This window comes from Orcinus orca, chromosome 11 (assembly GCF_937001465.1).
Source record: "Orcinus orca chromosome 11, mOrcOrc1.1, whole genome shotgun sequence".
NCBI lineage: Eukaryota > Metazoa > Chordata > Mammalia > Artiodactyla > Delphinidae > Orcinus > Orcinus orca.
The window spans coordinates 87092197-87114335 of record NC_064569.1 but is presented as its reverse complement, the minus strand read 5'-3'; the positions used below and the strand labels follow the sequence as shown (position 1 = coordinate 87114335).

General features: G+C 37.4%; 1 protein-coding gene across 4 annotated transcripts in view; it reads right to left on the bottom strand.

The window, feature by feature from the left end:
- Positions 1 to 22139, bottom strand: part of POLR3B (RNA polymerase III subunit B) — a 122572-nt gene that overhangs the window by 87466 nt on the left and 12967 nt on the right. For all 4 annotated transcript variants that reach the window (XM_033427562.2, XM_033427561.2, XM_004269423.3 and 1 more), the window contains exons 7-11: positions 18173 to 18264; positions 16838 to 16955; positions 15063 to 15171; positions 6035 to 6157; positions 316 to 435 (exon numbers count right to left, since the gene is read on the bottom strand). In XM_033427562.2, coding sequence (XP_033283453.1) covers positions 316 to 435; positions 6035 to 6157; positions 15063 to 15171; positions 16838 to 16955; positions 18173 to 18264 — 562 coding nt within the window. The remainder of the gene's footprint in view (positions 1 to 315; positions 436 to 6034; positions 6158 to 15062; positions 15172 to 16837; positions 16956 to 18172; positions 18265 to 22139) is intronic.

Below are 22139 nucleotides of genomic sequence, written 5' to 3'. Positions count from 1 at the left end.
TGTCCTTCAAAAGGAGAAATCTAGTAGCAGTGCTACTATATACATGAATATAAAAAAACTGTAATTTTGGATTGAAAGAAGAACCGAGAGAGTAAACATGATGATGATACAATACAGCTAACATTCTCTAAGTACAAATAAACTATTGATAATGGAAGACTATTTCCAGGGCAGTCCTCTGGATAGTCCTCTTTAGGATTCTCTCTTTTCTTAAGGAGCTATACTTTAATTAATGTAAACTTGCATTCAAAATTCTTTAACAGAAATGCACGGACCCCACGACGATCATTATTCAGTTGCAAAGGGGTTACTCACTGGTACATGGGTCAGAATGGTAGAAGCCAGCAGCTCTCTTGCTTCTTCTATTTTGGTTTTCTTTGGTCCACCTCCCCACATCCTTTGCCTTCTTACTTTGTTCCCTATATATTTTAAAGCCTGGAAAAGACAGAATATATTCATAATAATGTTTGAATGACATCATCAGAGAGAATTTGTTAAACTACTCATACATGACACTATAAGCAAAACAGACAAGGATCCTGGTTATAGAGAAAGCTGGATTGGTCCTAGTCAAAAATCAACATTTGTCATAAACCAATGACAAAGAAGCATTTACATGCTATTTAATATACTGGTTCCCTTTTTATTTTATAATTTGTTTTCTTACTATAAAATTGATACATGATCATTGTAGGAAATTTAGAAAATACAGAGGAAATAGATGTATCAGCCATCAATCTTCCTCCCAGAGAGCACCACAGTCTATAGTTAATGCTTTGGAGTAGTAGTTTTTCCCCTGAAGAAGGAATTACACCATGTATGACCTCTATCCTGAAATTAACAAAGCACTGCTGAAAGAAAACAAAACCTAAATAAATTGAGGGTTATGCCATTTTCATGGACTGGAACATATAATAGCGTTAAGATGGCTTACTGTTAAAATTCTCTCCAAACTGACCAAGAGATATATCATAATTGCTAATTATACTCCTGGCAGGCTTTTTAAAAAACAAAAATTGATTGATTCCAAAATATATATGGAAATGAAAAAGAACAGCCGAAACAATCCTGAAAAAGTCAGAGGATTTACATTACGTGATTTCAACTATAAAGCTATAGTAATCAAGACAGTGTGATGCGAGGGTAAGGACAAACGGAAATAAACCAACTTTTATGGTCAATTGATTTTTGACAAAAGTGCCAAAGCAATTCAATGGGCGAAGGAAAGTCTTTTCAATAAATGATGTCAAAACAACTAAATACCCATAAAGTAAAAAATTAACCTTGACCCTTATTTCACACCAAATAGAAAATTAGTTTAAGATGGATTTTAGACATAAACATAAAAAGTAAAACTATAATGCTTCCAGAATAAAACATAGGAGAATATGTTACTGCTCTTGGGGTAGGCAAAGATTTCTTTAAATGGAAATCAATAACCATTAAAAAAACAAATAAAAACACCCTACTGATAATCAGACTTTATCAAAATTAAAAACTGTTCATCACAGTTAAGATAATGAATAGGGAAGTAATAGGCTGGGAGAAAATGCCTGCAATACATAAACCTGACAAGGGATTTATATCCAGGATATATGTACATATTTTTTTAATTTTAATTTTATATTTATATTTTTTAAAGAGGACTCTGAAATTCAATAATAAAAAGGCAACTCAATAAGGAAAACGAGCGAAAGATTTGGACAGACACCTCACAAAGGAAGTCGATAAGCACATGAAAAAGTGTTCAACATCCTTAGTCATCTGGAAGATGCATGATTAAAACCACAATGAGATACCACCAAACACCCACTAGAATAGCTAAAGTTAAAAAGACTGACAACACTGAATGTTGGTGAGGATGTGAAGCAATCAGAACTCTCAGACACAGCTGGGGGTACTGCAAAACGGTACCATCACTTTGGAAAAAGATCTGGCAGTTCCAACTTTATAAAAGTTACATACACAACTGCTTTTTGATCCAGCAATTCTACGCCTAGGTATTTATCCAAAAGAAATGCCAAACTGTTCAGGCAGAGACTTGTACACAAACGTTTAGGGCAGTTTTATTCATAACAGGAAAAGAGTGAAACAAACCAAACGTCCATCAACAGGAAAAGATAACAAACTGTGGTATATTCATACAATGGAACACTACTCAGCAATAAAAAGGAACATGGGAATTCCCTGGTGGTCCAGCGGTTAGGACTCTGTGCTTTCACTGCAGGGGTGCAGGTTCAATCCCTAGTTGGGGAAGTAAGAACCTGCAAGCTGTGCAGTGTGGCCAAATTAAAAAAAAAAAAGACAAAAAAAACCCACACAGAAAACAAAAAAAACAATAAAAAGGAACAGACCACGTGGATAGATGACATAAAGAGGAACAACTTGGCTGAATCTAAGACAATACGCTCAACAAAAAAAGCTGGACACCAAGAAGTTTACACTGCATAATTCCATATATAAAATTCTAGAACAGGCAAAACTAATCTATGGTGAAGAAATAAGATCAGTGGGGGAAGAAGATAACAGAAGTGAAAACTAACTAGGAGGGGCACGAGGGAACTTTCTGGGGTAATGGAAATATTCTATATCTTATAAAAATTAAGATTTGTACTTATCAGTGTATATACATTTTACCTAAAAAATGAAATATTAAAAACTAATCAAGTAATAGGTGAGGAGGAGGTAGAGATCTAGATGAAACAAGAAGGGCAAAGTGTTTTTAATTGTTGAAGCTGGGTGATAGGCACATGGGGTTCATAATACTATTCCGTATACTTTGTATATGTTGAAATTTTTCCAGAAAAAAAAGTTTGAAAAGAAGAGGATAATGTGGTTCTTATTATTTTGTAAAGGCAATGAATGCATTTTTTTTTTTAACTGGTTTTCAGTTAGAAGAAAGGGATGATTCTTTATCCTGGAATTCCTGTCCCCAGTTACCTGCCTGGGAAATTTCTTCTCCATGCTGCAAAACCTAGATTGGGTATCACTTCCTCTTTGAAGCCTTTCCTAACCACACTCCTTTCTCTGTGCTATTTTAATTTCTTATGTATAAAGAATTGAGTACTTCCATTCATGTTCAGATCACACTATATTTTAATTGTCTATTTACCTGTATGGCTCTCTTACTAGATGACATGTCATCTTCTTCCTCGATTCCTAACAACTAAAATAGTGCCTAGAACTAAATGGAACTCCTCTGTTAAGACTGGACATCAAATCTAGGAATCTTCCCTGGTTAAAAAAAAAGGTCATTTAGAGTGTAAGATAAACTTAAGACCTTTAAAACACAAGCTGCGGGTAACCTAGCAGTAAGTAGTAACTAAGTAACTGACGGAGGCAAGTCAGCAGTTGGTGGGAACCACGAATAGACAGGCACTTCAGTTTTCCCTAAACTGAGCTGTCTTCATTAAATTTTGGTCTTCTAGGGCTACCCTGGTGGCTCAGTGGTTGAGAGTCCACCTGCCGATGCAGGGGACACGGGTTCGTGCCCCGGTCCGGGAAGATCCCACATGCCGCGGAGCAGCTGGGCCCGTGAGCCATGGCCACTGAGCCTGCGTGTCCGGAGCCTGTGATCTGCAACGGGAGAGGCCACAACAGTGAGAGGCCTGCGTACCGCAAAAAAAAAAAAAAAAAAAAAAAAAATTTGGTCTTCTAGTTCCCTTGGGAAAGAGGCTAAAGATTCTTCACTTCTTTGAGGAAGAAACAGAGGAACACAGGGGAGCCTGGTATTCTTTCTGATGTAGCAGAAAGTCACCTTTTCCCTAGAATACCTAATAAAGTTGCCAGGGGTTCACAGTGTGAGGGTTAGGGTAAGAGCCCAATCTGTTCATAAACAGGCCAAGATGACACCCCTAGTGCATCCTATCCTCCCAAAAAGGTAATAACTAATTTCTTCTCTATTTATCAGAACCCCTGGCAATGAAAATGTAAAACATCCGTGACCAATATAACAGCAAAAAGGCTTTGTGAGCAGAAGTGGAGGAACCACTGAAAAGGGAAGCATTAAAGACAAAACAAAACACAGATTTTAAGCAATCCACTAAAGTGCCATGTCGTCAGAAGTTCTATTACGTAAGATAAAGTGTACTTGCTACATTTTCCATTAGAATAACATAAAATATTCATGTTACCCTAACTCATATGTTCAATTTATCAACCATTTTGCATTACCTGTGCCTCTGTAACCTTTCATCAGTTGCAAATAATTAATCTTTGCTTTAATCCAGCATACAGAGAACAAGCCATCTCAAACTTCTACTTCCTGTTTGTCTTTCTCACATTAGGAACGTTTGTTTGTCTTTCTTAAGTTAAATAACTGCACATTCTCATCTTTTTTTTTTTTTTTTTTTTTTTTGCGGTACGCAGGCCTCTCACTGTTGTGGCCTCTCCCGTTGCAGAGCACAGGCTCTGGACGTGCAGGCTCAGTGGCTATGGCTCACGGGCCCAGCTGCTCCGCAGCATGTGGGATCTTCCCGGACCGGGGCATGAACCCGCGTCCCCTGTGTCGGCAGGCGGACTCTCAGCCACTGCGCCACCAGGGAAGCCCCTCTCCTCATCTTTTAACTGAACTTTTCTAGTTCCGTTAGCTAAAATTTTCTGTCAGTACCTATTTAAGAGAAATAAATGAATGATTTTCCAACCCACTGTTTAGCCCCTGTTCAAATAGCTTTACAATGAAAAGGCTATCTGACCGACAATGATGTTTGTAATAAATGAATAATGGATCTCACTGAATCCACGGGGGTAGCATTAAGGTAAATCGTTCTTCCAAGGCATTATATAGCTTTAAAGCATACAGTGCATCTTCCAAAATTGAGCCAATTCCTTGGTGTTTCTTAACGTTTTCTCTTCACGTTCTTGGAGACCCTGGACAATGTAATTTCAGTTTATAACAAAAATGCATATTCACTAAATATTTCACTTTCAATGAAGAGCAAAATTAGAATCTCCTAAATCCAAACAACTTTTCCTGATGCTCCTGCCTGATAACTAGAGGTGACTGTTAATTAACTACAGAAAAAGAAGGCAGTGATAAGAATAATCCCTACTGATTTGTGCTTTTGAATTATATGTACTCACATATGACAACCAACCTTCCTAAATGTTTGGCTCAGTCTATGAAAATATCAAGACTGGTTTGACTTTTCAGAACACATACTAACAGATATAAGATGCTATCTCTAATAATATCCTGGGTGACAAGAAAAAAGCAGCATGGAATTTATACCTTGTAAGCAACCCACAGAACAGACAATATATGTATGGATATATAAGAATTGTCCATTGTGCTTCTACAGTAAGGAATTCCTGCCTCCCAGGATGACTATGAGGAACGTCACTACTGATTTACACTTAGGAAAGCACTTTACAAATGTATAACTAAAAATCCTAAGTATGGCAATTAGGGCTCCCTGTCACATAGGAAGGGAAGTGCAATTATTTTGATTATGTTTAACATATATACAGTTCCCTAACTTCATCTTTGAGTCTTGTCCTACAATCCACAGGTTCCAACTGGTAGTGCCCAAGGCAAGTCAACGAAGGCTCTGTGGTGGTAAAGGGGTTCTAAACCTGGGTGTTTCTTGCTGGACACACTGGGAATTCAGGAAAAGAGATACAGACCACATACAACTGGATGCTGAAAGCAACTGGAAGTAGGGAATAAAAAGGAATATTAAAGAGAAACACATGAAAAAAAAAAACCTTCTACACTAGAGTTGCTGTAGTTTAAAAACTTGTATCACTCAGGCAAATAAGGAAAAGAAGAGTAGTTGCTATTTTATCAGAACAAAAGCCTCTTGGTCCCCCCGCTTCTAAGTTACACACCAAAGGCTGATAATTTGTCTAGGCAAACTCCTTCCTCCAATCCCTCTAATAATGAGTCAAAAAGCTTCTCTACCACTCCTCCCATCTCCCCAACATCCTCCCCAAACCTATACCCTTAAAAGTCACTGCATCTGATGCTTTATCAATGAGCAGCATTAAATCTCCAATTCCCTTTCATAGCAAAGGACAACATGAAAAGACACACCTGCATCTGTGTGAAAATCTGAGCTTTCTGGCACTCTTCCAAACTGGGCCCAAATGCAGCCATCACGTGCTCCTCTGTTCCAATCATCTGCACAATTTCCTGGTCACTCTCAACACCCATGGCCTAGGAAGGAAAGAAAAGATAGAATGAGTGTTGGCTTTGTGTTAACTCACTGACATTTGCTTATGCTAATTTGGCATTGTTTGTGGGTATTACTTCTAAGCAAAAGCTAGCTCTTTTCTCAGAAACGGTGCCACCTGGCATTGGCAGCCATAGCCCAAGCTGCAGAAGAACCTGAAACAGAAATTTTGATTAGGAAGAGGAAAACAAACATTCTCAAGCACTTTTTGTATGTGTACTGTCTTCTATAATTTAAAGTATCCTATGATTTTCACCATGAGAAAGAAGTAGGGAGGTATAGTGGAGACACTGGTCACAGTTAAAGGCAAACTGAAAAAAAACCAAAACAACAGGCAAAGAGCAGTAAATCAGAAAATATGCACGGCTGAAAATAAACAGAACCCCGGTTAGTTCTGCCACAAGATTAATTTCTCTGAGAACTGTCAAATCATGCACCTTCAGGCTAAAAGAATTTTTCTTAACGGATGTTTTACTTCACTATTCTAGAGATATCAAGCTCTACTTGATGCAGGTTTTTAAAGAGATTTTTATAAAACCAAGAACACACTCAGGTTTAAGAAACCCACTTATCTTTTTTTTTTTTTTTTTTGTGGTTCACAGGCCTCTCACTGTTGTGGCCTCTCCCGTTGCAGAGCACAGGCTCCGGACGCGCAGGCTCAGCGGCCATGGCTCACGGGCCCAGCCGCTCCGCGGCATGTGGGATCTTCCTGGACCGGGGCACGAACCCGTGTCCCCTGCATTGGCAGGCGGACTCTCAACCACTGCGCCACCAGGGAAGCCCAAACCCACTTATCTTTAAGTGTTTCAAGGTGGCAGCCGGCAACGCAGGTCTTTGTAGATTCCATATGGTACTAAGGCTTACTCCTTCACACATTTGCCTGGCATTCTGCCGTATCAAGAAATACAGCATAATCTCAGTAAACCTCTCTTGGCAGAGGAGTGAAGGGGAAAGTTATGTTTGCATTAAAATTCTTCCTTTAGCTACACAGAGAAAAGAGAACCAGGGGTACTTGTCTAGTTAAACTTTAATGATCTAGTTCTCAGTTCTTCTCCACACACGAGAGAGAGAGAAGGAGAAAGGAATTTTGAGTCCGATGCAGAACATGGAGAACACGAACCTGAGTACAACAGAAAGGGAACCTCTCCAAAGCCAAGAGAGAATGTCAACAACAGGCGTGACAACCGCTATTACACGTCACCTCCTCCACCCCAGTTTCTTCATTTGTCACGACAGGGCACAACCAGGCCCCTTCCAGCTCAACATTCTACAGCTCTACATTTGAATTTTAGTAGTCTGTATCTTAAGATTCGATTTGGATACCTCAGGATCAGATGCAAGCTTATTTAAAGTTTTGAAGCTTTGGGGGGCAGTTAAATAGATGCTATGTCCCTTTCAGGCCAACTGTGATGGTTTTGAAAATGTTCACGAATTCTTTGACACTCTCTTCAAAAGGTAAAGACTAATTCTCCTCCCCTTGAGTGTGGGCTAAACTTAATGACTCATTTATACAGAAAAGGTGGAAAAGACTGCATGACTCTGGAGCCTCGGTCATGGAAGGCACTGCCGCTTCCTGCTGGCTCCCTTGTGGCAGCCGGCAGCCATGTCATGGAGACACTCAAGCATCCATGGAAGGTCCAGTGGTGAGGAGCAGAGGCTCTTACCCCGATGGTGAGCCACCCTGTAGCTCCAGTCATCTGGCCTTCAGACCACTGTAGCCCTGGCTGACACCTCGACTCATGAGCGACCCTGAGCCAGAAGCACTCAGCCAAGCCATGCCCTCACCCCTCACCAACAGAGACTCTGCTGTAATTTGTTATTCAGCACAGATAACTAATAGACCAACTTTGGGAATTAAATCTACTGAACTTAAAAAAATATATTTTAAGTGTATAACTTGTTTTGTTCAAAAAAAGTTTTGTTTAGTGAACAAATAAAGAAGTTCTAAGGATACAGATCTCTTTTTTGTATGTTAATTTTCATGTTTTCTTAATCTCTGATACGATGTACTTATTCAAATGGACACTAGACACCAACTCCAAAAATTACACAAATTCATTAAGACATTTAGCCTTTCATGGATTAAAGAAGAAAGCAATCCTAAAAAATTATCGGTTCTAATTTTTAAACAAATGAAAACCAACAACAAAAAACTGGATTATCCTTTGACCAAACACACTGAGTTGCAGCTACTCCAATGGTGATGGCGTATCTGTAGAACCATCTGCACTTCCTCCTTGGTCTGCCAAGTAGCCACTCAGAAACATCAGATGAGAATATTTCTCTGTGAAAAGCTAAATAGAATATAAGTTAATTTTTACTTGTCAATCTCTCAAAATAATGTTATATGGGTTTCAATGGAACCAAAACATTTTTTTAAAAAATACTAAGGCAATAGTTTGCAGTCACCTTCTCTAAAACCTTTGATGTGAAACTTTGTAACTAATGCACCTCCCTTCTCAGAAGAAAGCCAGAACACTAAAAAGAGACCTATATAGCAGGGGTCCCCAACTCCTGGGCTGTGGACCGGTACTGGTCTTGACCTGTTAGGAACCGAGCCGCACAGCAGGAGGTGGGCGGCAGGCGAGCGGGGGAAGCTTCATCTGCCGCCCCGCATCACTCCCCATCGCTTGTATTACCGCCTGGACCATCCCCCCTGCTGCCCCATCCATGGAAAAACTGTCTTCCACGAAACTGGTCCCTGGTGAGAAAAGGTTTGGGACTGCTGCTATACAGGACAGATGGCAAACCAAGCAGCAGGAAAAAGTCTCACTAAAACATAAATAGAATCCTAGAGTTGAAATGGCAGTGGCTTTCTGGTTGAGCCCCCTTTCTTTAGGCAAGTTAACATCTAAATCATCTGAATGCCACCTATATTAACTTAATACTGTTTAGTTCACTAATCTCCAGGTTAAAAAGACTATATACTTGATTGCCTCTTTTGGTGTTTAATAATGAAAAAGTCCTTCCTTATTTGACATATGGATGGCCACTTCAAGTTGTCCTGATGCTGATCTAGGCAGTAATTTTATAATTGCACAGAACTCTCGAGTGGCCTAACGTGAATCTAAACAGACTGAGGCCTACCAAATATTTCTAAGTTATGAAGCAAAGATATGCCAAGCACACAGTAAATGACACCATATGTGCATAAAGAATGATCAGTGGCAAAGCTTTGCTCTAAAAGGCCTAAACTCTTCCTATAACAGATCACTGAAATACAGGGTGATAACTCAGTCAGGTTATCATCAACTGTGCTCCAGCTCCAAAGATGGAACTGACTTTATGACTGTTTAGCCTTGGGAAGTCACAGCTACAAATAAATGACATATTGCTATGGAAATGACAGCAAAATGCCCAACCAGTTTGCTTTACAGACATAATTCAGACATCTGAAAACTAGCTTTATATGGAACTCTTTGTACTCCAGATATCTGAAATCATTTCACCTAACTAATAAGTCAAAAGTGAATGCTGGAGAGGGTGTGGAGAAAAGGGAACACTCTTGCACTGCTGGTGGGTACGTGAATTGGTACAGCCACTATGGAGAACAGTATGGAGGTTCCTTAAAAAACTCCAAATAGAACTACCATATGACCCAGCAATCCCACTACTGGGCATATACCCTGAGAAAACCATAATTCAAAAAGAGTCATGTACCAAAATGTTCATTGCAGCTCTATTTACAATAGCCAGAAAATGGAAACAACCTAAGTGTCCATCATAGGATGAATGGATAAAGAAGATGTGGCACATATATACAGTGGAATATTACTCAGCCATAAAAAGAAACGAAATTGAGTTATTTGTAGTGAGGTGGATGGACCTAGAGTCTGTCATACAGAGTGAAGTAAGTCAGAAAGAGAAAGACAAATAGCGTATGCTAACACATATATATGGAATCTAAGAAAAAAAATGTCATGAAGAACCTAGGGGTAAGACGGGAATAAAGACACAGACCTACTAGAGAATGGACTTGAGGATATGGGGAGGGGGAAGGGTAAGCTGTGACAAAGTGAGAGAGTGGCATGGACATATATACACTACCAAACGTAAGGTAGATAGCTAGTGGGAAGCAGCCGCATAGCACAGGGAGATCAGCTTGGTGCTTTGTGACTGCCTGGAGGGGTGGGATAGGGAGGGTGGGAGGGAGGGAGATGCAAGAGGGAGGAGATATGGGAACATATGTATATGTATAACTGATTCACTTTGTTATAAAGCAGAAACTAACACACCACTGTAAAACAATTATACTCCAATAAAGATGTAAAAAATAAAATAAAAATTTTTTTAAAAAGTGAATGCTATTCAATAACCTTATGAAAAAATAGCAGAGATAATACGTTTCAGCAGAAGGTCACCCAGTCTGGTGATCAGCAATAAAAACAAAAATAAGGGGAGGTGCTCTTTAAAAAGTGGCAGGAAGTCTTCTCCTTGGATATCCACTAAGTATGACTAAAAGTGTGATTTTTAGAGACAGAAAGAAGAATATTAATGAGCAGAAGAGAATGATATGTAAGCTAACGGTGACATGTTGACACATATTACATGAAGAAGGGAAACGGGTAAGTTGTTAAAATATCTAACATTCAGAGATCACTTATTTTTCTTTAAAGTAGACAGAAGTCAACCTATCAATACCAAAAGCAGTCCTAGCAGATAATAAAAGAACTGTGATGGCCCACTTTAACTTTGTAATTTTTTTCTCTTTAAAGATCAAAAATTTCAATATAATACAATGCCCAACACCCTTGATATTTGTCCTCTCTTACATAAAAATTTTTAAAACTACAGATGCCATCATAGTGCAACTGTTGAATACTGAGGGATACAAATGTAAAGTAGGGAAGATTCATGGGCAGGAGAACGTCTGTAGTGATTCAAGTCCATTAATAAGGCTGATCTAGGCCTTAAAAGCTTTATCCGTCATATTCAGACTCAGCATGGAGTCTGGAAACCCTGCTGATTCTGTCACTTTTAGCCAATTGTTGGCTACAATCAACAACCATCAAGTCCTAATGACTGTCAAGGTCTCTGTTAGGGCCACACAACACAAAAAGAGAAATGATGTGACTTTTCTCGTATCCTACTTTATTTTCCGGGGCTTCTGAGAACTTAGTAAAAAGAAATAGCATTGTCTTTCTACGCAGTCTACTGTTCAAAATATATATTATCTCATTTGCTCTTCAAACAATCCCCTTAGGTGAAATGCTCACTTGGATAACTAACTAGATATAGTTATCCAAGACTCCGGAAGATTGGGAAATCTGCCCAAGGACACATAGCTAATAAGTGGAGAGGCTGGAAATCAACCTAGATCAGTCTGATTCTAAGATACCAATATTCTATGCTCCCTCCCGGATGCGAAAGTCTCAAGAGTGGTTATCAAACAAGTTTATTAAAACATCCCTATTGTGGGAGACCAAAAAAAGTGACTATGTGTGACCAATGAATTTAATCAATTTACTTGAACTGAAAATTTCTAAATATTTATTTTAATTCATATATACTGCTGATTAAAATGTAATGAATACGTTTCGGGAGAAAAATTTAATGACATGCACCAAGTTTCTAAAAATATATATAATCCCACGCCCAGGAATCAAGTCTCACAAAATAATCAGCAACATGCACAAACATGTATGTACAAGGACCCCCAGAGTTGTGTATAAGAGTGAAAACTTAGGGGAAAAAAATGACATGTAAATGTCACACTATAGGAATTTGCTTAATAGATTATACCACATACACACATTCTATAATACAATACCTACTAAAAATAATGATGTGGATTTTATTAATAGATGAGGAAAGCTAGTCACAATTCATTGTTAAATGAAAAAAATAAAATAAAATCAATGTGTATATTACGAAAGCAAAGGAAAAAAGGTATTGAAAAAAATATATCCAAAAAAGTACTTATACTTTTTAGTGGCTTTCTGAATTTTTACAATGCAAGGACTATTTTATAATCAGAAAGGGAGAAGTTTGAAATCTCAACTACTGGCTACATAAAAATGCACACTGTAAGTTTATAGCACCATTCTAAAAAGGATTTAATAAGTCAACTATAAATATATGTATACATTTACAACATAATATTAAACAAATTTGACAGAAGAAACTGTCTTATCAAACTTTTGTCAACTAGTCAAAAAAAGTATTTAATAAAGATTTTCTGGTTTTAAGGCATGCATGTATCTAGTGATCCATTTTCCATATGAGTGATATAAGATTATCTGCATTACAATTAATTTATAATTTCTGGTCTAAGGAAAGCAGTCCTATGCACCTTCAAGCATTGAAACCATCCATAAAAGTCCTTCTGATGCATGGTAACATACTGCCCTCTGCTGGAGACGTAATTTTACATAGATAAAATTTTCGTTATCCACTAAATCCCACTATGTACACAAGATACTGCGCTGAGCACTGTGGGATCCCTATAAAAAAAGACAAAACTACTTTGCCTTTTACAAAAATTATAATTACAAAAAATATAAACTTTGAAGAAAGGTAATAAAAAGGTAAATTTAAGAATTCTCTCTGCCCCCCCCAATATAATGGTACTGCTATTACGATCATCATCATCATTCTAAAAAGAAAATAAATGGCATCATCTCACTTAGAGAACTCAAAAGCACATTAAGCTATACTAAGCATTAAAAAAATTTCCTACAACCTCCTTCTTGTAATTGCTTTTAGAATACAGATATGTCCTGAGTTAATGAACCTGACTTGTCAATATCCATTCAACACCTGTGAACAACTGGCGGCTTATCAACCTCTAAAATTATCTGAATTACCCAGTATCTTTCAGTAATTCCTCAAATAACCTGAGCTCTTTATTTCAATCAACCTAGTTGTCAAGATTCATTTTATACCCATATACCTCATGTTCTACAAAGTTGCTGCAAACACTGAATTAGTGAACAGTGAAACATTGTTCCCAGGAGAAACGCAGAGTTAGGTTCTTGTGAGCCTCCGGTTACACTTTCTTCAACTGATCAATACAGAACCTTGTTTTATGTGTGTTCTGTTTAAAGACATCTTATTTAATATACATCATGGTCGACTCATTAACATTGCGATTGCATTCAGCAGCACTGTAACTCATTCCTGAATGAAGCTTACCTAACACACACGTTTTCCCCCGTAAGGCACACTGCAGCCTTCTTGTGATTAGAAACACTACACAGCATGTCAGCACCATGCCTGGGCCCATTTTAAATGACAAGATCGCTTACAAAAAGCACAAAAATTTGAAAAACATGGCACTAAATAGACTGCAAAAAGGGCATTTGTTTGTAGTACGAGAGCTGAAATGAGAAGGCAGGGTATCCCCATGTTTGATCTCAGCTGGGAATGTACGCATTTGGTGACTCGAATTTTTCGCTGCTCTGTGCCTGCACGTGTCTGTGAATAACAGTAAAATCACACCACACATGATGATTTGGGGGTTACAAATAAATTTTAGCAAGTAGGAGAATTGCCAAATACAGAATCTGCAATTACTGAGCATCAACTGTATCACATAATGTTGACTATTTTTCTGTTTGATTAATGACTAATACTACAAATAACCATTCATAGCATATGTATAATATTTAAGTCGCAGAGCAGGCTAAATGGGCCACTATTATCTGAGAATTATCTGAGAAGACTGTACCATTTAAATATTATTTCTATGGGAAAATGTCTTTTGGGTTCTAAGTCAACAATTCACAAACAAGATAAATCAGCTTTAAAGATTCGTGTATATGAAGAAATTCACCAGAATCCTGAAGTCCATACAAAAGAACAAAAAACTTGGTCCATACTCTCTGACCTAGAAAATTCCACTGCTAGGAACTTAGCCTACAGATATCCTTGCCCTGTATAAAATATTACAGCAGCTCTGTAATAGTAAGAGCTGTATATGTCCACTGATAAGGGAATGGATAAATAAATTATGGTACACCCATAAATGGAACCCTTGGTTAAAAAGAACATGGTAGGGCTTCCCTGGTGGCGCAGTGGTTAAGAATCTGCCTGCCAATGCAGGGGACATGGGTTTGAGCCCTGGTCCGGGAAGATCCCACATGCCATGGAGCAACTAAGCCTGTCCGCCACAACTACTGAGCCTGCACTATAGGGCCTGAGAGCCACAACTACTGAGCCCACGTGCCTAGAGCCCGTGCTCTGCAACAAGTAGTTGTGGCACTACTGAAGCCCGCGTGCCTAGAGCCCATGCTCTGCAACAAGAGAAGATATCACAATGAGAAGCCCGCGCACTGCAATGAAGAGTAGCCCCCGCTCACCAGAACTAGAGAAAGCCTGTGTGCAGCAACGAAGACCCAACACAGTCATACATACATACATAAATTTATTTATTTATTTTAAAAAAAAAGAACATGGTAGCTCTGTATGAACTAATATAACACTATCTCCAAGATGTAAGTTACAAAAAAGAAAACAAGCTAAGTGCAAAATAGTGTGCAATGTATGTTAAGTAAAAAAAACAGAAAAGAAACCTACTACGTACTCATGTGCTGTATATGCACAGACTATCTCTAGAGAGATGCACAAGTAACCAGTAGCAGTGGTATCCTTTGGTAGGATAACTGCAGTTAGGTACAGGTGGGTGGGAGGCTTACTAATCACTATATACCCTTTTGTACCTTTGGAATTCTTTACCATGTATCTATTAAAAAAAACAAAATAGATCACTACTTTTAAAAGCACCTGAACCCCAGTCTTATTAGCTTTCAATTTTAAATACTGACAGCTTCTCTATGCCACAAATCTTTTTATTCTTAGAACTCCTTATGCTCCAAATTTCTAATTACATATGAAAATAAACCATAAAAAGAATTCTTTATAATTTTCAGTAGATACCTGCAGCCTCACCTTAAATATGATGACAATGGGTATATCTTCTGACAAAGTATTATGCCTCAAGTAAAATCGTCCTTGTTTCACAGCCATATTAGTTCTGCTTTTTTTCTCATGGGTAGAGCTGTAAGGAAACACAAGTTGGTTAAACTACATCCCCACTTAGTTCCAAGCTAGTTAATATGCAGTAGCAAATGACCACCAATCAATAAGATTCAATTGATCAACAATGATCAATAAGGTCCTTCCAAATAGGTGTCTTTTTACACAACTCCTCTCCTGCCTCCACCGCCACTTCCATCAACATTTTAAAACACCAGAATTGTTTCTTTAGCTTTGAGATTATGGTGGAAGTTTTGTGCGTGAATGAGTGACAATCACCAATTCATTTTGACCTACTTCACTTTGATTCCACCTGAATTGCTTTGATCTAGTGTGGGATATATTTCTGATCAATTTTATACATTTGAAATGAAAAACTTCAAAATGAGCCTACACTATAATGGGAAAACTACACGGACATGAATAAATACTATGAGTTTTTAAACTAATAATCCAATAAAATATACCTACAATCTTGGCATACAGTGAAGCTAAAAGAAACTAAGGAATCTCCTTCTATTGATCTGTTAGCTGTAATTTTCCTAGTGGATTTAAGAACATTTCCAAGCTTTAATCAACCACAATAATAACACATACTGATCACCCACTACATGCTGTGTGCACTGTTACTCACTCTACTTACACTAGCTCTAATCTCCTACATACTAAGACTTATTCCGAAGTGTTGCCCCCAAATCACATACGAGGAAACCAAGGCTTAGAGAAGCTAAGTAACTACTCCCCCAACTAGCTCAGAGCTAGTAAACAACTGTGGGATTCAAGTCCTGATTGCCCTGGCTTCAAAAGCTGCGTACAATAGGAAGATGTGGCTTGCAGAATTATTAGATCTGGATTCAAATGCTGGCTTCCTCAAGATCGATGTCACCCTGTGCTCAAGGCCTGTTACTCAGATGGAAATAACAGCACTTATCTTGGAGGGCTGAGGTGACAATTAAATATATATAAAGCACCTAGTACACTGCCTGGCTCCTAGTAACTGCTCAATAAATGGGCACTATTGTTAGCTGCCTCTCCACCAGAAAGGAAAAATGCAGAAACTCTAAGCCAAGCTGTTCACTGTAGGTTGTCAGAAGAGAAACTCTACTGCATACTGACATTTTAACTATGCCACATTTTTTTATTCCCAGAACTCATTAACATCCAAATTTCAAATGACATAATAATAAATCAGAGAAAAGAAGTTACAGGAGTGATATAAGGGATACTGTTGTAGAAAAATGAGTACACTATCAAGGAGGTTGGTCTAACAATACAATGTTAAGTACATGATATACAATTCATTAAGTATAAAATAGTCTCTGATTATATCAGAGTAGGAATACATATGTAAAATGGTGAAAAGACTGAAAAGGCACATGAAAAACTAAAGAGTGTTTTTTTAATTTCTTTTTTAAAAGTTCCTTTAATGCTACAGATTAACGTAAAGTCCAACTTGAATAAAATAACTAATGGCCTTTTGAGCAATGTCTCACACTTTCATCACTGGAAATTTTAAATCAATACTCTATGCTTACAGACTTACACAATTCATTGAATGCAGATAGTTTAACTATCGCACTGCCTGTTATTGGAGAGAAATAACTGGCTACCTCCGTATTGAACGATAATCATCTGACACTAATGGAATGATCAATATTTCTTAAGAACACCATCCCTGCTATCCATACCTGGTAACTGAAGCACCCACAGCCCCTTTTCTGTCAGCCTCCACGATGATCCTGTTCTTAGACAGCTGCTCTTGGATAAGAATAACTTTTTCTACTCCTTTAACAATGAAGTAGCCCCCTGCCCAAGGGAAACAAGAAAGGTGTCACCAGCTATTCTTCCAATAGTGTGATCTAGTAATGGCAGTGATCTCCTGATCACTATTCCATCACCTCACGGTGCTGGCCATCACTCAGTTCGAAGGGGTTTGTCAATACTGTTTTACGAATTGGTAATAGTCTCGGCACATGATTTTATACAAATGAACCACAAGATGATAAACTTCTTGAAGGCAAGGAACGTATCTTATTGGTCTATGGATCACCAGCAGCTGACATATATGAGAGGTGAATGAAAAAAATGTTAAATAAATTAGTCTTCAGATTTTATAAGCACAGAATTAACTGACAATCTTCAATATAAGCTAAAATTTGCTCTTAGTTTTCTAACAAATCATTGACAATGGCAGATTAAGATTAGGTTTCCAAAATAATATTCGATATTCAATAAAACTCGTAAAACATTATGACATACTTTTGCACACAATTCAGAACAGGATAAAGTGAGACTTCATTTTACCTTCAGGATATAAGCAAAAACAAGGCAATATATTTGACTTATGCAAAATCCTGTTTCTAATAAAGTCACGTTCTTTGTTAACCTCTTTCCAAAACCTTCTGGGATTCTACATCTATGCAAATTTAAAGGAATTAGAGTACAGCAACTATAAATTAAATCAATGTGAAACATGAATTAAGGAATTAAAAGAACTTTCTGTTAAGTGCTAAGCTTGAAACTTAAAAAAAATACTGCCTAGAAATAAGTACAAAAATATAACTTAAAAAAATTTAAACAGAAGACCTTCATTTTTTGCCTCTATATGGCATTTAAAACAGCCTGAAGTGAGCTACTTGTGACTTTTCAGATGAGGTAGACAAGGAACTTCGTGAGATTACTCTTGAATTTTTAAGCATACCAAAAGAAACCACTGAGCAAAGAGACAAAGGAAAGCCTGATAAACCACAGCAATAAATCAGAACTTGGGGTATTAATAAATACCCCAATAAAAGAGGAAATAAAAGAGGAAACGGTATATCTTTTAAAAATACAGACTAATAGAATAAAGTTGGAACCGAATTTCTCAATGTTTTGCAAAGTTTTACCCAAGTTGACTATAAAGCAGAAAGGCTGGTATCGTTTTTGAGGAAAAGTGGTGAAACAACAGCAAGAGCAAAACAAACGAAAAAGAAAAAAAAAGAAAAAGGGAAGGGGGCACAAATCCAAGAAATCACACATACCTGGATCTAAAGGACATTCATTCAGTTTGGCAAATTCTGCGGGTGTTTTTCCTGTAAGAACACAGTTTGAACTACGTAGCATTATGGGCATTCTGTTTAAAATAAAACAAAAGAAAATGTCACATACAGGTTGTCACTGGTACAAAAGCGGAGAAGAATACATACTGGGCACTGCACACATCACCAAGGGGTCTGCATTCCTGTCTGACATGCTAGGAAAGGCGGAGGGATGGTATTGCATGAAAGAGCCAAGTGAAATGAAGTATTTCCTCAGGCACACTGCTCTTCTGGTACAGATAACAAAAACTCAAATGTGTGGTTTACTTAAACTTTGCAGACAAGCCTGAGCGAAAGTCACACATGGCAACACTTCATTTGTGGTAAACAAAGTGACTCCCCTTAGGTAGAAACAGCACAATGAATCAAAGTGTAAGGAACGAGAGACTATCAAAACTAACCAGGCAATTTTGAAAAAGAACTAAGCAAAACTTCTGGAAATGAGAAATGTAAGCATTAACTTAAAAATCTAGGAGTAGGCTGGATAGTAGATTTGATGCTGCTGAAGACAGAATTCCTGAATGGAAAAAGAGATCTGAAGAAATTATTAAGAATGTATGTTAGAGACAGAGATAAAGATATGAGGGTTTCGGAGTCCTGGAAGGAGAGAGTGAGAAGGCCTCATGTATGTCTAATCAGATTTCTACACGGCGAGAATACGCAGAATGTGTGAGAAGTCCTATTCAAAGAAACAATGGCTGTGAACTTCTAAAAAATGTATGAAAGCATAAACCACACAATATCTATTCAGAATAAATAAAAAGAAAGCCACATCATAATCAAGATGCAAAACATCAAAGACAAAGAGAAGATTTAAAACCCAGCCAGAGGTAATGGCAGGTAACCTGCCTTTAAAGGAAGGGAACATAGTTGGATGGACAGATAACTTCACACATGCAATTAACAGACGACAGGGCAGTGATAAGCCAGTGACTGTCAATCTAGATTTGTGTATTCTGTTAAGTCACCATTCAGAAAGAAGTCGATACAAAGATATTTTCAGACAAAAACAAAGAAGTTACTACTAATGAACCCTCACTAAAAGAATTTCTAGGGAATTCCCTGGCGGTCCAGTGGTTAGGACTCTGCACTTTCACTACCGAGGGTGTGGGTTCAATCCCTGGTCAGGGAACTAAGATCCCACAAGCTGTGCGGTGCAGCCAAAAAAAAAAAAGATTTTCTAAAAGATAATACTACAGGAAGATGAAAAACAAATGTTGAAGGAAGTCTGACATGCAAAAATGTATAGTGAACAAAGAAAATGGTAAATAATGTGGGTAAGTAAAAAAAAATATTAGCTCTAAGATAATAATAATTTCTAATATATGGGTTAAAAAAGACAAAACAAGCTAGAACTAAAGTGCATAACAAAAGCATGTATATCAGGAGGGTCGATTTGATCCAAGTTAAAGCTGTCTAAGGTCCATGACCTTTCCATAAGAATAAACATATTATTTTCAAACTTTGTAAAATACGCAATTCAAAATTTCTAAGGTAAGCATAAGCAACCAGAACTACTATACATGACTTTCAAATCAGCTGGGAGAGAGCAAGGAAAAAGAACGTCCATGAACCCTAAAAGCAAAAAGAGAAAAAAACTGAAATGAAAAGCTGGACAGATTAAAAATGCAAAATAAGTTGACAGAAGTATATCCACATATATCTGTAACATATAATAAATATAAATGAACTACATTCTCAGATAATTTTTTTAAAATCTAGCCATATGCAGCTTATTTCAAACAAACCTAAAATGTAAGGACGTAAAGATAAAAAGAAAAGGATAAAAAAATGATATGCCAGAAAAATAACCAAGAGAAAGCAGATGTGGCTATAGTAAGAGCAGACAAAATAAGTTTTAAGGCAAAACAATATTACAAGAGATAAAGATAAATGCCTAATATTCAATAACAAAAGGTTCAATTCACCAGGAAGACCTAACAATTCAAAACTTCCATGTACCTAATATCGTAACTTCAAAAAGCAAAAATACACAAAAACATAAGGAAAAACGGACAAATCCATCATCGTAGTGGGAGATTTTAACACATCTCTCCTAGTACTTATTAAAACCAATCAAAAAATCAGTGAAGACACATAATATCTAAACAGCACAATTAACAAGCTTGATCGAAAAGAAAAACATAGACAGTGACACAACAACTGGAGAATACCCCTTGCTTCCAAACACACATGAAACATGTATGAAAAGAAACAGGTCTCCACAAAGTTCCAAAACTTGATGTAAAGCACCAATTTGCAAATTTAAAAACAGTCTTCTAAGTAACTCATAGGTTAAAAAAGAAATCATAATGGGAAGGTAGGGATAGAAATATCCTCATTTTCGGGACTTCCCTGGCAGTCCAGTGGTTAAGACTCTGTACTTCCACTGCAGGGGGTGTGGGTTCAATCCCTTAGTTCCCCCTGGTTGGGGAACTAAGATCCCACATGCCTCGAGGCATGGCCAAAAAAAAAAAACCCAGAAAAAAAAGGTCCTCATTTTGATATTTAAATAAAGAAAAAAGACACTGACTAATATATAAGAATATTTAAAAAAAATTTTTAAAGAATATTAAAATTACCAGACTAACCAAAAGAAGAAATAAAAAGAAGAAACAAAATTTGGAAGAGGAAGAGAGAAGGAAAGTGAATGATACAGATAAACCAATCCACACCTTCTATATTAGGAGTCAAAAAATAGTTGTCTAAAATTGATGTAGCAAGAAAAAAAGGTATAAGCATAGCATTTAAAGTTATGGATGTTATAACCAGAAGAAATAACAGAACTGGTTACAAGGTCAGGAATGGGACTAGGGATGAGGAAGGGTAGGGAGGAAGACTCCTGCTTTGTATCAAATGTTCTTATGTACTATTTGATTTGCTACCAAGTATAAATATTATTTGGATTAAACTAAAAACTTTTTAGTTCAAAAAAAACAATTAAATGAGATAATGTTTCCAATGGTAGTGCATGGTACATATAAGCAGTCTAATTAACAGAGGTCGTTTTTCAGAATGCAGGACTAACAAATGAAATCACCTATCACAGGACCTGGCACCTGGTAGGTATTCAACAAATACCAGTTACATGCCCAGCCTTCCCTGCCCCTCTTTAACTCAGAATCTAAACCCTAAATGTATTTCTGGTTTGCTCCAGTATCTCCTGCCTTTCTTTCACAATACTCAAACTGGATAATCATTTAGCAACAGTCCAAGATTTAACTGGACACAAGTATGGTCCATTTATAAGAAAGAGAGAAGCTCTGATCTTAACACTGATAAACAGTCGTGCTAAGACAAAGATTAACATTTTAATATCCCTACTTCTTTTCCTAAGTGAAGAATGAGGAGAATGTAGCCAAACAAGCCATGTCTTAAGTGTCTTCTACTTACCTGAGGACCCAGCAGAGTGCAGACAATGACAGTTAGCTGGTGCATATTTAATGAACAAATGGATGTTTATTAAACTCTTAGCACTTTTGAAGGGGGGCGGAACACTTGAGCGGTAATTATTTGCACTAAGTTTAAAGTCCAACATCATTATTAAACTCATTATTAAATATTGTGGATTCTGTCCATTTCTACAGGAGAATCAATATATTTCCCTAATTAGGAAAAGCAGGCAGCAAAAATGCTAGCTGATGCTATCTATTATTTCCAAACTTGTTCTGGGCAAATAAATAACTTCTGCCTTAAATACTGTTATAAACACTCATTCTTCCAGGAAAACTCAAAATATGTAAGAATCCACGGAGAAGACCAGCCCAGGAGCGTTCAGTGAAATGCTATCTTACCCAATGTTTCCCTAACAGCCTGGAGTTACAGGAGGAAATGGAAGCAATTTCCTTAGCTTTATAGAAAAGGTTTCACGATTTAAATATAACAACCACAACAACGTGACGGATGCTGC